Source organism: Salvelinus namaycush, unplaced genomic scaffold, assembly GCF_016432855.1.
Source record: "Salvelinus namaycush isolate Seneca unplaced genomic scaffold, SaNama_1.0 Scaffold662, whole genome shotgun sequence".
Classification (NCBI taxonomy): domain Eukaryota; kingdom Metazoa; phylum Chordata; class Actinopteri; order Salmoniformes; family Salmonidae; genus Salvelinus; species Salvelinus namaycush.
In genome coordinates, this window is record NW_024061378.1 from 26211 (window position 1) to 42728 (window position 16518).

The 16518-nt window shown below is 46.2% G+C and overlaps 1 protein-coding gene across 1 annotated transcript in view; it reads right to left on the reverse strand.

Annotated features, from left to right (window-relative positions):
• The window catches only part of LOC120042374 (mitotic spindle assembly checkpoint protein MAD1-like), a 40122-nt gene extending 23977 nt beyond the window's left edge, over window positions 1-16145 (reverse strand). The window contains exons 1-9 of the mRNA XM_038987204.1: window positions 16052-16145; window positions 14809-14988; window positions 13640-13780; window positions 11175-11354; window positions 8141-8265; window positions 7944-8025; window positions 5561-5691; window positions 3814-3928; window positions 3502-3563 (exon numbers count right to left, since the gene is read on the reverse strand). Of these exons, the coding sequence (XP_038843132.1) occupies window positions 3502-3563; window positions 3814-3928; window positions 5561-5691; window positions 7944-8025; window positions 8141-8265; window positions 11175-11354; window positions 13640-13780; window positions 14809-14955 (983 nt within the window). The 5' untranslated portion in view covers window positions 14956-14988; window positions 16052-16145. The remainder of the gene's footprint in view (window positions 1-3501; window positions 3564-3813; window positions 3929-5560; window positions 5692-7943; window positions 8026-8140; window positions 8266-11174; window positions 11355-13639; window positions 13781-14808; window positions 14989-16051) is intronic.
• Window positions 16146-16518: the final 373 nt, after the last annotated feature.

The following is a 16518-nucleotide window of genomic DNA, read 5'->3' on the forward strand; positions in this document are numbered from 1 at the left end:
AGACACACCCGAGAGCTCGTCAAGACACACCCGAGAGCTCCTCAAGACACCCCCGGGAGCTCCTCAAGACACCCCCGGGAGCTCCTCAAGACACACCCGGGAGCTCCTCAAGACACACCCGAGAGCTCCTCAAGACACACCGGTTGGGAATCACTGGTCTACAGCATCTTCCAAAATGTGAAAACATAAAATAGAGACAGAAGACAGAGTGACAACCACAGAGAGAAAGCGAGAAGATGGACAGACAGACAACTAGTCACAGAAAAATGTAAATCTAGTTTAGATAAATGTCACATATGTATGTATACACACACAGTACCAGTGAACAGTTTGGACACACCTAATCATTCAAGGGTTTTTCTTTATTTTGACTATTTTCTACATTGTAGAATAATAGTGAAGACATCAAAACTATGAAATAACACATGGAATCATGTAGTAACCAACATTTTTTTTTAAATAGATTTTATATTTGAGATTCTTCAAAGTAGCCACCCTTTGCCTTGATGACAGCTTTGCACACTCTTGGCATTCTCTCAACCAGCTTCATGAGGTAGTCACCTGGAATGCATTTCAATTAACAGTCTCTCAACCAGCTTCATGAGGTAGTCACCTGGAATGCATTTCAATTAACAGGTGCCTTGTTAAAAGTTAATTTGTGGAATTTCTTTCCTTCTTAATGCGTTTGAGCCAATCAGTTGTGTTATGACAAGGTAGGGGTGGTATACAGAAGATAGCCCTATTTGGTAAAAGACCAAGTCCATATTATGGCAAGAACAGCTCAAATTGTATTTATTTATTTAACCTTTATTTAACTAGGCAAGTCAGTTAAGAACAAATTCTTATTTACAATGACGGCCTACCTAGGAACAGTGGGTTAACTGCCTTGTTCAGGGGCAGAAAGAGAGATTTTTACCTTGTCAGCTCGGGGATTCGATCTTGCAACCTTTCGGTTACAAGTCCAACGCCCTAACCACTAGGTGGCTACCTGCCACCCCAAATAAGCAAAGACAAACAACAGTCCATCATTACTTTAAGACAATACGGAAAATTTCAAGAACTTTGAAGGTTTCTTCAAGTGCAGTCACTAAAACCATCAAGCGCTATGATGAAACTGACTTTCATGAGGACCACCACAGTAATGGAAAACCCAGAGTTGCCTCTGCTGTAGAGGATAAGTTCATTAGTAACCAGCCTCAGAAATTGCAGCCCAAATAAATGTTTCACAGAGTTCAAGTAACAGACACATCTCAACATCAACTGTTCAGAGGAGACTGTGTGAATCAGGCCTTCATGGTCGAATTGCTGCAAAGAAACCACTACTAAAAGGACACCAATAAGAAGAGACTTGCTTGGACCATGAAGCACGGGCAATGGACATTAGACTGGTGGAAATCTGTCCTTTTTGTCTGATGAGTCCAAATGTGCCATTTTTGGTTCCAACCGCCGTGTCTTTGTGAGACGCAGAGTAGGTGAATGGATGATCTCTGTATGTGTGGTTCCCACCGTGAAGCATGGAGGAGGAGGTGTGGCAGTGCTTTGCTGGTGACAAATGTGATTTATTTAGAACTCAAAGCACACTTAACCAGCATGGCTACCACAGCATTCTGCAGCGATACGCCTTCCCATCTGGTTTGCGCTTAGTGGGACTATCATTTGGTTTTCAAACAGGACAATGACCCCAAACACACCTCCAGGCTGTATAAGGGCTATTTGACCAAGAAGGAGAGTGATGGAGTGCTGCATCAGATGACCTGGCCTCCACAATCACCCGACCTCAACCCAATTGAGATGGTTTGGGATGAGTTGTACCGTATTGTGAAGGAAAAGCAGCCAACAAGTGCTCAGCATATGTGGGATCTCCTACAAGACTGTTGAAAAAGCATTACTCATGAAGCTGGTTGAGAGAACGCCAAGAGTGTGCAAAGCTGTTATTAAGGCAAATGGTGGCTACTTTGAAGAACCTAAAATATATTTTAACACTTTTTTGGTTACTACATGATTCCATATGTGTGATTTCATAGTTTTGATGTCTTCACTATTATTCTACAATGTAGAACATAGTAATGAGTAGGTGTGTCCAAACCTTTGACTGGTATTGTATATATACATACATATACAAAAGTATGTGGACACCCCTTCAAATTAGTGGATTCGGCTATTTCAGTCACACCCGTAGCTGACAGGTGTATAAAGTCGAGCACACAGCCATGCAATCTCCATAGACACACATCGGAAGTAGAATGGGCTAACTGAAGAGCTCAAGGACTTTCAACGTGGCACCGTCATAGGAAGCCACCGTTCCAACAAGTCAGTTTGTCATATTTTAGCCCTGCTAGAGCTGCCCCGGGTCAACTGTAAGTGCTGCTATTGTGAAGTGGAAACGTCTAGGAGCAACAACGGCTCAGCAGCGAAGTGGTAGGCCACACAAGCTCACAGAACGGGACCACCGAGTGCTGAAACGCAGGAAACGAGCAGCCGCACACAGGCCTAAGAACATCAAGCACAATGTCAAGGTGAGTGGGGGGGGTAATGCCATGTGAGAGAATCGTGTGGGAGAGGGGGGGGTAATGCCATGTGAGAGTATCGTGTGGGAGAGGGGGGGGGGGGTAATGCCATGTGAGAGTATCGTGTGGGAGAGGGGGGGGGGGGGTAATGCCATGTGAGAGTATCGTGTGGGAGAGGGGGGGGGGGTATTTCCTTGTGGGAGTATCGTGTTGGAGGGGGGGGGGGGGGGTAATGCCATGTGAGAGTATCGTGTGGGGGGGAGTAATGCCATGTGAGAGAATCGTGTGGGAGAGAGAACGAGAAAACGTGCACCATTTAACATTAAATGTACACAGTTTATTAGGTACAGCCATGTTTCTGAGACACTGGATCTGGTGCACCAGGCAGTGACGACCATACCACGCTCAGTCTCTCAGGTCCCTCGTTCTCCCATCCCTTCAATAGAACAGTAACTGTCTGCCTCGATGCCTGTCTGCCTCGATGCCTGTCTGCCTCGATGCCTGTCTGCCTCGATGCCTGTCTGCCTCGATGCCTGTCTGCCTCGATGCCTGTCTGCCTCGATGCCTGTCTGCCTCGATGCCTGTCTGCCTGCTTTCTATAGCATGACTCACTGTCTGTAGGAGCCATCTATTTTGGTGAACAAGGTGATGTACCTAATAATCTGGCCCCTCAGTGTACATCAAACGCTGGGGAAGTCATGAGAGACAAATATAGTGTGTGTGTGTGTGTGTGTGTGTGTGTGTGTGTGTTAGATGCAGTGCAGTGTTTGTAATGTGTCTAATGTGCTTCCCTGCTCATATGGAAACATGCAATCATTCTGTCATTATGGGCTTTCAGCACAGAACACACACACACACACAGCAGGCATAAAGTAAACAAATCATAAAACGTCACTCTCTTCACAGAGAGAATGAGGCACCAGTATTTTTCATGACTCCAGAGCTCCACCCAGTGGTGACATGTTATACTGCAGACAGAGACATGCCAGCTGACCGTATGTTGAGTCCAGTAGACTGCCCCAGGTTCTCCCAGGCCTGCAGTTTCTGAGACAGTTTCTGGAGGAGGAGGAGAGGAACAAGATTACACACCAGGGATTCAAGGTTTCACATTTACAAACTCAACTATTAAGCAGATTGTTTCAAACCCTGAGATTTGTTAATTGTTCGCCAAGTTAAAAAAATAAAAAATTAAGTTTCCTTTTCAGTTGTGTATCAGAACCACCATTAATTAGAACAGACAGTATAATGCAAATGTTTTTCTTCCAGCTCTGTTTCACGTTTAAAAACACACTAACAGGTCACACACCTCCTTCTCCAGCTCCACGTTCACCATCTCCTCTTTCATCTTCTCCATTCGTTCTACCTTACGTCTCAATCCCTCCGTTTCCTCCTTCAGCAGGATCACGTTCTCCCTCGTCTCCCTGGGACACAGAATGAGGGGAGACAGTGAGAGATGAGAGAGAGAGAGACATTGATAGTTGTCTTCTTTTACAACCTACAAATAACCTCTCACCTGTCCTGCTCCATGTGTTCTAGTAGTGTTACCTGAGGTAAACATTCTCCTCTCTTACCTGTCCTGCTCCATGTGTTCTAGTAGTGTTACCTGAGGTAAACATCCTCCTCTCTTACCTGTCCTGCTCCATGTGTTCTAGTAGTGTTACCTGAGGTAAACATCCTCCTCTCTTACCTGTCCTGCTCCATGTGTTCTAGTAGTGTTACCTGAGGTAAACATTCTCCTCTCTTACCTGTCCTGCTCCATGTGTTCTAGTAGTGTTACCTGAGGTAAACATTCTCCTCTCTTACCTGTCCTGCTCCATGTGTTCTAGTAGTGTTACCTGAGGTAAACATTCTCCTCTCTTACCTGTCCTGCTCCATGTGTTCTAGTAGTGTTACCTGAGGTAAACATTCTCCTCTCTTACCTGTCCTGCTCCATGTGTTCTAGTAGTGTTACCTGAGGTAAACATTCTCCTCTCTTACCTGTCCTGCTCCATGTGTTCTAGTAGTGTTACCTGAGGTAAACATTCTCCTCTCTTACCTGTCCTGCTCCATGTGTTCTAGTAGTGTTACCTGAGGTAAACATTCTCCTCTCTTACCTGTCCTGCTCCATGTGTTCTAGTAGTGTTACCTGAGGTAAACATTCTCCTCTCTTACCTGTCCTGCTCCATGTGTTCTAGTAGTGTTACCTGAGGTAAACATTCTCCTCTCTTACCTGTCCTGCTCCATGTGTTCTAGTAGTGTTACCTGAGGTAAACATTCTCCTCTCTTACCTGTCCTGCTCCACGTGTTCTAGTAGTGTTACCTGAGGTAAACATTCTCCTCTCTTACCTGTCCTGCTCCACGTGTTCTAGTAGTGTTACCTGAGGTAAACATTCTCCTCTCTTACCTGTCCTGCTCCATGTGTTCTAGTAGTGTTACCTGAGGTAAACATTCTCCTCTCTTACCTGTCCTGCTCCACGTGTTCTAGTAGTGTTACCTGAGGTAAACATTCTCCTCTCTTACCTGTCCTGCTCCACGTGTTCTAGTAGTGTTACCTGAGGTAAACATTCTCCTCTCTTACCTGTCCTGCTCCACGTGTTCTAGTAGTGTTACCTGAGGTAAACATTCTCCTCTCTTACCTGTCCTGCTCCACGTGTTCTAGTAGTGTTACCTGAGGTAAACATTCTCCTCTCTTACCTGTCCTGCTCCACGTGTTCTAGTAGTGTTACCTGAGGTAAACATTCTCCTCTCTCACCTGTCCTGCTCCATGTGTTCTAGTAGTGTTACCTGAGGTAAACATTCTCCTCTCTTACCTGTCCTGCTCCACGTGTTCTAGTAGTGTTACCTGAGGTAAACATTCTCCTCTCTTACCTGTCCTGCTCCATGTGTTCTAGTAGTGTTACCTGAGGTAAACATTCTCCTCTCTTACCTGTCCTGTTCCATGTGTTCTAGTAGTGTTACCTGAGGTAAACGTTCTCCTCTCGTAGCTGTCCTGTTCCACGTGTTCTAGTAGTGTTACCTGAGGTAAACATTCTCCTCTCTTACCTGTCCTGCTCCATGTGTTCTAGTAGTGTTACCTGAGGTAAACGTTCTCCTCTCGTAGCTGTCGGAGCTCCTTGTCCATATCCGGGACCCTAGCGACCTCTGACCTCATGTTCTTCACTATGACAACATCCTGTTCCTGCAGAGCCAACTTCCTCTCCAACTCCTGGGGGGGAAGAGAGGAGACACACACACCTTTGAGTTGTATTCTCAGGCTCATGAAAGAGGGACTTAATGACCATCTGAAAGGTGAACATCATGTGGAGTTTGAGTTTTTGTGTTAGACTGAAGAGTTAATAGCATCTCTTCATTTGAAGGCAGGTCATTTAAACCCAGTAATAAATAAATGGTGATTACATTGAGAGTTTATAAAGCCTACAAAGGACAGAGGTTAAACCCAGTAATAAATAGTGATTACATTGAGAGTTTATAAAGCCTACAGAGGACAGAGGTTAAACCCAGTAATAAATAGTGATTACATTAAGAGTTTATAAAGCCTACAGAGGACAGAGGTTAAACCCAGTAATAAATGGTGATTACATTAAGAGTTCATAAAGCCTACAGAGGACAGAGGTTAAACCCAGTAATAAATAGTGATTACATTGAGAGTTTATAAAGCCTACAGAGGACAGAGGTTAAACCCAGTAATAAATAGTGATTACATTGAGAGTTTATAAAGCCTACAGAGGACAGAGGTTAAACCCAGTAATAAATAGTGATTACATTGAGAGTTTATAAAGCCTACAGAGGACAGAGGTTAAACCCAGTAATAAATGGTGATTACATTAAGAGTTCATAAAGCCTACAGAGGACAGAGGTTAAACCCAGTAATAAATAGTGATTACATTGAGAGTTTATAAAGCCTACAGAGGACAGAGGTTAAACCCAGTAATAAATAGTGATTACATTGAGAGTTTATAAAGCCTACAGAGGACAGAGGTTAAACCCAGTAATAAATAGTGATTACATTGAGAGTTTATAAAGCCTACAGAGGACAGAGGTTAAACCCAGTAATAAATGGTGATTACATTAAGAGTTCATAAAGCCTACAGAGGACAGAGGTTAAACCCAGTAATAAATAGTGATTACATTGAGAGTTTATAAAGCCTACAGAGGACAGAGGTTAAACCCAGTAATAAATAGTGATTACATTGAGAGTTTATAAAGCCTACAGAGGACAGAGGTTAAACCCAGTAATAAATAGTGATTACATTGAGAGTTTATAAAGCCTACAGAGGACAGAGGTTAAACCCAGTAATAAATAGTGATTACATTGAGAGTTTATAAAGCCTACAGAGGACAGAGGTATCTCACTGGCTGCTTTTAAAAAATTACCACTTTACTTCCCAAATGACACTTTGGAGAGAAGACACATGGATGCCAAAATAAACAGAAGTAAAAATAAAATGGCCTGCATTTGCTCTGTTCAACAGCTCAAAACCTCTTCAGGGAAATAAAGCACCACAGAATAGACAGATTGATACTTCAGTCCTTTTCCTAACCTAGCTCCCCAACTGTAGTCCCAATCTCAACCCCAGTCCTAATCCTAACCTAGCTCCTCAACTCTAGTCCCAATCTCAAACCCAGTCCTAATCCTAACCTAGCTCCCCAACTCTAGTCCCAATCTCAACCCCAGTCCTAATCCTAACCTAGCTCCCCAACTCTAGTCCCAATCTCAACCCCAGTCCTAATCCTATCCTAGCTCCCCAACTAGTCCAAATCTCAACCCCAGTCCTAATCCTATCCTAGCTCCCCAACTAGTCCAAATCTCAACCCCAGTCCTAATCCTAACCTAGCTTCAACTGTAGTCCCAATCACAACCCCAGTCCTAATCCTAACCTAGCTTCAACTGTAGTCCCAATCTCAACCCCAGTCCTAATCCTAACCTAGCTCCAACTCTAGTCCCAATCTCAAACCCAGTCCTAATCCTAACCTAGCTCCCCAACTCTAGTCCCAATCTCAAACCCAGTCCTAATCCTAACCTAGCTCCCCAACTCTAGTCCCAATCTCAAACCCAGTCCTAGCTCCCCAACTAGTCCAAATCTCAACCCCAGTCCTAATCCTAACCTAGCTCCCCAACTGTAGTCCCAATCTCAACCCCAGTCCTAATCCTAATCCTAGCTCCACAACTAGTCCCAATCTCAACCACAGTCCTAATCCTAATCCTAGCTCCACAACTAGTCCCAATCTCAACCCCAGTCCTAATCCTAACCTAGCTCCAACTCTAGTCCCAATCTCAACCCCAGTCCTAATTTGAATTCGGGTACAATAAGTCTCAATCTTCATACATCAGTCAACCCTAATCCTAACCTCCTAGTTTTCTAAACCTAGTCCCAATCTGAACTGTATTAATACCAATCTTAATCTAGACATCATTCAGTTTAGTCCAACTTTGAACAACAATAATATAAGCCTCACCTTAATCTTGAGTTCGTGGTCGGAGCAGGTGGACGATGCTGACTGGAGGGCCTGGCACCGCTGAGACACTTCCTGGTACTTCCTGTAAAGAGGACCAGTCAGGGGGGGGGGGGAATGCAGGCAGGACCAATCAGAGGGCAGGGAAACCAGGAAATACCAATCAGAAGAAAGGATATCCAGGAAGGAGTGTGTGTTACCTGTGTTGTAGCTCCACTTGTTCCTGTAGTCCCTGGTTCTCCAGTGTCTGGTTAGAGATGGTGTTGTCCCGAGTCTGGACCTGCTGCTTCAGGTCACGGATCTCATCCTTTAAACCACTCACCGTCTACAGGGACAAATAACACTCACCGTCTACAGGTACAAATAACACTCACCGTCTACAGGGACAAATAACACATACCGTCTACAGGGACAAATAACACATACCGTCTACAGGGACAAATAACACTCACCGTCTACAGGGACAAATAACACTCACCGTCTACAGGGACAAATAACACATACCGTCTACAGGGACAAATAACATATTCTGTAGCCATCAGCTGTGTGTGGCACTACCGCTGCCTCCTGCGGGGATGCGGGCTGGGATTTAAAATATTTAATATATAAATATTTTGGACAAATAATGAGTTGCTCCACAGAAAAGTAGCAATTTGACGATGTGAGTGGAGACTAGAGGTCGATCGGTTAATTAGGGCCGGTTTCAAGATTTCATAACAAATCGGTAATCGGGAATTTTTGGACGCCGATTAAGGCCGATTACATTGCATTCCATGAGGAAACTGTGTGGCAGGCTGACCACCTGTTACGCGAGTGCAGCAAGGAGCCACGGTAAGTTGCAAGCTAGCATTAAACTTATCTTATAAAAACAATCAATCTTCACATAATCACTAGTTAACTACACATGGTTAATGATATTACTAGTTAACTACACATGGTTGATGATATTACTAGTTTATCTAGCGTGTCCTGCGTTGCATATAATCGATGCGGTGCCTGTTAATTTATCATCGAATCACAGCCTACCTCGCCAAACGGGGGATGATTTAACAAAAGCCCATTCGCAAAAAAAAGCACAATCGTTGCAAGAATGTACCTAACCATGAACATCAATGCCTTTCTTAAAATCAATACACAGAAGTATATATTTTTAAACTGCATATTTAGTTAAAAGCAATTAATGTTAGCAGGCAATATTAACTAGGTAAATTGTGTCACTTCTCTTGCGCTCATTGTATGCAACAGTTTGGGCCGTCTGGCTCGTTGAACTAATTTGCCAGAATTAGTTCCGTATTTCACTAAAAGAATAAACATTTTGTTTTCGAAATTATAGTTTACGGATTTGACCATATTAATGACCAAAGGCTCGTATTTCGGTGTTTATTATATTATAATTAAGTCTATGATTTGATATTTGATAGAGCAGTCTGACTGAGCGGTGGTAGGCAGCATCAGGCTCGTAAGCATTCATTCAAACTTTACTGCGTTTTCCAGCAGCTCTTAGCAATGCTTGAAGCACAGAGCTGTTTATGACTTCAAGCCTATCAACTCCTGAGATTAGCCTGGCAATACTAAAGTGCCTATAAGAACATCCAATAGTCAAAGGTATATGAAATGCAAATGGTAGAGAGAGAAATAGCCGACACGTCATAATTCCTATAATAACTACAACCTAAAACATCTTAACTAGGAATACTGAACCACCAGCTTTCATATGTTCTCATGTTCTGAGCAAGGAACTCAAACGTTAGTGTTTTTACATGGCACATATTGTACCTGGTTAGAGGAGTGATGTTATGGTATAATCTGAACTCTGTTACAGGTGTACCTGGTTAGAGGAGTGATGATATGGTATAATCTGAACTCTGTTACAGGTGTACCTGGTTAGAGGAGTGATGTTATAATCTGAACTCTGTTACATGTGTACCTGGTTAGAGGAGTGATGTTATGGTATAATCTGAACTCTGTTACAGGTGTACCTGGTTAGAGGTGTGATGTTATGGTATAATCTGAACTCTGTTACAGGTGTACCTGGTTAGAGGAGTGATGTTACGGTATAATCTGAACTCTGTTACAGGTGTACCTGGTTAGAGGAGTGATGGTATAATCTGAACTCTGTTACAGGTGTACCTGGTTAGAGGAGTGATGGTATAATCTGAACTCTGTTACAGGTGTACCTGGTTAGAGGAGTGATGTTATGGTATAATCTGAACTCTGTTATAGGTGTACCTGGTTAGAGGAGTGATGTTATGGTATAATCTGAACTCTGTTACAGGTGTACCTGGTTAGAGGAGTGATGTTATAATCTGAACTCTGTTACAGGTGTACCTGGTTAGAGGAGTGATGTTATAATCTGAACTCTGTTACAGGTGTACCTGGTTAGAGGAGTGATGTTATAATCTGAACTCTGTTACAGGTGTACCTGGTTAGAGGAGTGATGTTATAATCTGAACTCTGTTACAGGTGTACCTGGTTAGAGGAGTGATGTTATAATCTGAACTCTGTTACAGGTGTACCTGGTTAGAGGTGTGATGTTATGGTATAATCTGAACTCTGTTACAGGTGTACCTGGTTAGAGGAGTGATGTTATAATCTGAACTCTGTTACAGGTGTACCTGGTTAGAGGAGTGATGTTATAATCTGAACTCTGTTACAGGTGTACCTGGTTAGAGGAGTGATGTTATGGTATAATCTGAACTCTGTTACAGGTGTACCTGGTTAGAGGAGTGATGTTACGGTATAATCTGAACTCTGTTACAGGTGTACCTGGTTAGAGGAGTGATGTTATGGTATAATCTGAACTCTGTTACAGGTGTACCTGGTTAGAGGAGTGATGTTACGGTATAATCTGAACTCTGTTACAGGTGTACCTGGTTAGAGGAGTGATGTTATGGTATGATCTGAACTCTGTTACAGGTGTACCTGGTTAGAGGTGTGATGTTATGGTATAATCTGAACTCTGTTACAGGTGTACCTGGTAAGAGGAGTGATGTGATGGTATAATCTGAACTCTGTTACAGGTGTACCTGGTTAGAGGAGTGATGTTATGGTATAATCTGAACTCTGTTACAGGTGTACCTGGTTAGAGGAGTGATGTTATGGTATAATCTGAACTCTGTTACAGGTGTACCTGGTTAGAGGTGTGATGTTATGATCTGAACTCTGTTACAGGTGTACCTGGTTAGAGGTGTGGAGTGATGTTATGGTATAATCTGAACTCTGTTACAGGTGTACCTGGTTAGAGGTGTTGAGCAATTCGTCCCTCTCCTCCACCCTTCTGTTGAGAGACTCCAGGGTCCGACGGAGAGCACGGTTTGCCTCTGCCTTTTCCGATAGGCTCTGGCTAGACTCCGCCTCCCTCTCTTCCAGGCGTCTGATTCGTCCCAGCAGGTCCTGGTTACGGTCCACCTCACGCTGGAACAATTAGAACGTGTGCCATAGAAGTCAGAACACGAAATTTAGAACACAGAACACAGAATATGGAACACAGAATATGGAACAGACCAGGAAACAAAGATCAAACAAACTGGTATGAATTCCCTGCCTGTGGCTCTCAGCACACCATCTCATCCTCACAGCCCTCTCAGATACTCTGTTACTGTCTAACACCTGCAGTAGGCATCAACTGGCCCTAGCCAAACCCATTGGTTGCTAGGGGTCATGGTTGCCAGGGGCCTTTTCACACTGTGTGAGGTCAGCCAATCACAAGCCGTCATACTGGGTCCCAGATCCCCAACTCCTGCCTCACCCTCAGTCTCCTTCCAGCAGTCACAGAGACCGCAGCTTCTCTCCATCCTTCACAACAACACCAGGACTCCCTCATATCTCTGGACTGGTGGGATGGTGTGCAGGACTGGTGGGATGGTGTGCAGGACTGGTGGGATGGTGTGCAGGACTGGTGGGATGGTGTGCAGGACTGGTGGGATGGTGTGCAGGACTGGTGGGATGGTGTGCAGGACTGGTGGGATGGTGAGCAGGACTGGTGGGATGGTGAGCAGGACTGGTGGGATGGTGTGCAGGACTGGTGGGATGGTGTGCAGGACTGGTGGGATGGTGTGCAGGACTGGTGGGATGGTGTGCATGACTGTTGGGATGGTGAGCAGGACTGGTGGGATGGTGTGCAGGACTGGTGGGATGGTGTGCAGGACTGGTGGGGATGGTGTGCAGGACTGGTGGGATGGTGTGCAGGACTGGTGGGATGGTGTGCAGGACTGGTGGGATGGTGTGCAGGACTGGTGGGATGGTGTGCAGGACTGGTGGGATGGTGTGCAGGACTGGTGGGATGGTGTGCAGGGCTGGTGGGATGGTGTGCAGGACTGGTGGGGATGGTGAGCAGGACTGGTGGGATGGTGAGCAGGACTGGTGTGCAGGACTGGTGGGGATGGTGAGCAGGACTGGTGGGATGGTGTGCAGGACTGGTGGGGATGGTGTGCAGGACTGGTGGGGATGGTGTGCAGGACTGGTGGGGATGGTGTGCAGGACTGGTGGGATGGTGTGCAGGGCTGGTGGGATGGTGTGCAGGACTGGTGGGATGGTGTGCAGGACTGGTGGGATGGTGTGCAGGACTGGTGGGATGGTGTGCAGGACTGGTGGGATGGTGTGCAGGACTGGTGGGATGGTGTGCAGGACTGGTGGGATGGTGTGCAGGACTGGTGGGATGGTGTGCAGGACTGGTGGGATGGTGTGCAGGACTGGTGGGGATGGTGAGCAGGACTGGTGGGGATGGTGAGCAGGACTGGTGGGATGGTGAGCAGGACTGGTGGGATGGTGAGCAGGACTGGTGGGATGGTGAGCAGGACTGGTGTGCAGGACTGGTGGGGATGGTGAGCAGGACTGGTGGGATGGTGTGCAGGACTGGTGGGGATGGTGTGCAGGACTGGTGGGGATGGTGTGCAGGACTGGTGGGGATGGTGTGCAGGACTGGTGGGATGGTGTGCAGGGCTGGTGGGATGGTGTGCAGGACTGGTGGGATGGTGTGCAGGACTGGTGGGATGGTGTGCAGGACTGGTGGGATGGTGTGCAGGACTGGTGGGATGGTGTGCAGGACTGGTGGGATGGTGTGCAGGACTGGTGGGATGGTGTGCAGGGCACAACGTGAGCTGTGTTCTTAGTCATTAGTTGTTATTGTTACATTATCTATGCTGCCTCAGTGTAGCTTGTAACCTTTAAACACATTCAGAGATGGTCCTTTATTACTGTTATTACAGCTCTCCTGATATCCTGTGTTCAATATATTCATGACCTATTATCTGCCTTCTACAGAACCACTACATCCCGTGGGCCTCTACCATCCCCGTGGGCCTCTACCATCCCCGTGGGCCTCTACCAACCCCGTGGGCCTCTACCAACCCCGTGGGCCTCTACCAACCCCGTGGGCCTCTACCAACCCCGTGGGCCTCTACCAACCCCGTGGGCCTCTACCAACCCCGTGGGCCTCTACCAACCCCGTGGGCCTCTACCATCCCCGTGGGCCTCTACCATCCCCGTGGGCCTCTACCATCCCCGTGGGCCTCTACCATCCCCGTGGGCCTCTACCAACCCCGTGGGCCTCTACCAACCCCGTGGGCCTCTACCAACCCCGTGGGCCTCTACCACCCCCGTGGGCCTCTACCTTCTACAGAACCACTACCTCCAGGGGGGGGGGGGGTGTTACCTCCAGGTGGGGGTGTGTTACCTCCAGGTGGGGGTGTGTTACATACCTCAAAGTCCCTAGCGCTCAGCGTAGCGTTCTTCTCCAGTTCGATGCGTGCTCTCTTGTGACTGATCTCCATCTGTCTCTTCTCCTGGTCCATCTGGATCAGCTGGGTCTTAGACTGAACCTTCTCTGCTGCCTCCAGCAACTACACACACAGAGACACACGGTCACTTTCTGTGGCTTACATACACAGGTTTCAGACTGTACCTTCTCTCTGCAGTCTCTGGTAATTCACAACAATACAATGTGTGTCTCAGTCCCACCACCTCTGTCCTCTAAATACTGTTGGTGTAGGACGTGGCGCTGCACCGGGGCAGGTGTGGGCGTCTCTCTGTGTCTCTCCTTACGTGTCTGTCCTACTCCACCCACCTGTAATCTCTGCAGGTACTGTTGGTGTAGGACGTGGCTCTGTGTGTGTCTGTCCTACTCCACCCACCTGTAATCTCTGCAGGTACTGTTGGTGTAGGACGTGGCTCTGTGTGTGTCTGTACTACTCCACCCACCTGTAATCTCTGCAGGTACTGGTTCTGTAGGATGTGGCTCTGTGTGTGTCTGTCCTACTCCACCCACCTGTAATCTCTGCAGGTACTGGTTCTGTAGGATGTGGCTCTGTGTGTGTCTGTCCTACTCCACCCACCTGTAATCTCTGCAGGTACTGGTTCTGTAGGACATGGCTCTGTGTGTGTCTGTACTACTCCACCCACCTGTAATCTCTGCAGGTACTGGTTCTGTAGGACGTGGCTCTGTGTGTGTCTGTCCTACTCCACCCACCTGTAATCTCTGCAGGTACTGGTTCTATAGGACGTGGCTCTGTGTGTGTCTGTCCTACTCCACCCACCTGTAATCTCTGCAGGTACTGTTGGTGTAGGACGTGGCTCTGTGTGTGTCTGTACTACTCCACCCACCTGTAATCTCTGCAGGTACTGGTTCTGTAGGACGTGGCTCTGTGTGTGTCTGTACTACTCCACCCACCTGTAATCTCTGCAGGTACTGGTTCTATAGGACGTGGCTCTGTGTGTGTCTGTACTACTCCACCCACCTGTAATCTCTGCAGGTACTGGTTCTGTAGGACGTGGCTCTGTGTGTGTCTGTACTACTCCACCCACCTGTAATCTCTGCAGGTACTGTTGGTGTAGGACGTGGCTCTGTGTGTGTCTGTACTACTCCACCCACCTGTAATCTCTGCAGGTACTGGTTCTGTAGGACGTGGCTCTGCACCGGGGCTGGTTCTCCCTGGTTCCGAGACGTGTCCGGGAGAGAGATGAAACTCTTAAACGACTTAAGAGTGGTGAACACCGTCGTGTCATCCTCAATATCCATGGTGGTCAACTGTTTACAAGGTTGCTGTAGCTTCTATGAGAGAGCGAGAGCGAGAGACAGAGACAGAGAGAGACAGAGAGAGAGACAGAGAGAGAGACAGAGAGAGAGACAGAGAGAGAGACAGAGAGAGAGACTAACATTTACAGGAGCTACGATGTCCATGGTGAAGTGTTTATTTTCAAGCTTGCTGCACTAGAACATAGAGGGTAACTAGCTGGCAACATTTTCAGTAGCTTCATATTCCTATGTGACATAGGAGGCTATGTCCATGGTCAACGAGCCTTTTGGGGCCACTATCTCTGGTGGGCAAGAAGATGCATGTTAGCTAGCTCCAAAGTGGCGCAACAGTCCAAGGCACTGCATCTCAGTGCTACAGGCATCACTATAAACCCTGGTTCAATTCCAGGCTGTATCACAACCCGGCCGTGACTGGGAGTCCCATAGGGCAGCGCACAATTGTCCCAGCGTCGTCCGGGTTAGGGTTTAGTTAAATAAAGGTTAAAGAAATAAAAATCTACCTATAAGCTAGTCCATTCGCATGCACAACTCGTACTGCTGATCCGACGCATGCGCCTGGAGCAAAGCTAGTCTGGGGTTAAATAAAAAGTGTCCGAAAGTCGCGACATGATGTTTGAAATGAGCATACAAAGAAAAGTTGGTCAGTACTTTAGCAAAGTCACTAACATTGCACAATTGGAAAGATGAAGGGTCAATGAAGGGATGAAGTGTCAAGCCGCATGTAACGCCATGGACCAGAGTTACTAACGTGAACTAGTAACCAACTAGCCATGCTAACCTGCTACCAGGGTTGCCTAATAACTACGGATTACTCGGTCATTTTAAAAATGGACGATTCACACGTCGTAGTTGACAGTAGTGTTGATGAACAGAAATAATGTGATCACAACAACTTCCCAAAGATAGTTAACGTTGGTTACCTAGACGTTTCGAATCCCCTAGTTAGCTAACGTTAGCTAGCAAGCTCAATCGACAAATTGTCGACACATGTTGATCGGATAGACGTCGGCAAATAATCCGACTATTAAATAATATGGACACGTTATAGAATTTATTATACAGCTTGATCAGATCTTACCCTGGAACTTGACGTTTAAAAAGTTGACTAGTTAGGCAGTTATAGAAATTAACAACAGCTAGCTAGCATAACTTCGAACTCCCTCCTTTCCTAGAACAAGATCTGTGCTGTTATCGCGAGAATACCTGCTGCGTTCTAAAGATAGTCAAGGCTGCGCATATTGAGCAATTCACTAAATACTTCCGAGTAAGATCATCTTAAATCTTTATACCATTTGGTTTGGAAGTAATGGTGATGTTTATGTAAACTAATCCGTGAAGCGGCTTGAATACCTTCCACTGAAACTTCTTCTATAGTATTCTTATCTTCTTTGGAATTGGGTTGGCGGATCTTGTAGTGATGGACATTCCGGCTCTTTTCAGTGAGCTCGCTCTGTTGGCTCCTAATCGGCTCTTTAAAAAAATGTTTTGTATTTTTTCAAGTCAAACAGTTTGCGATAGTTTGACTATGATTGGTGTTTAAACAAT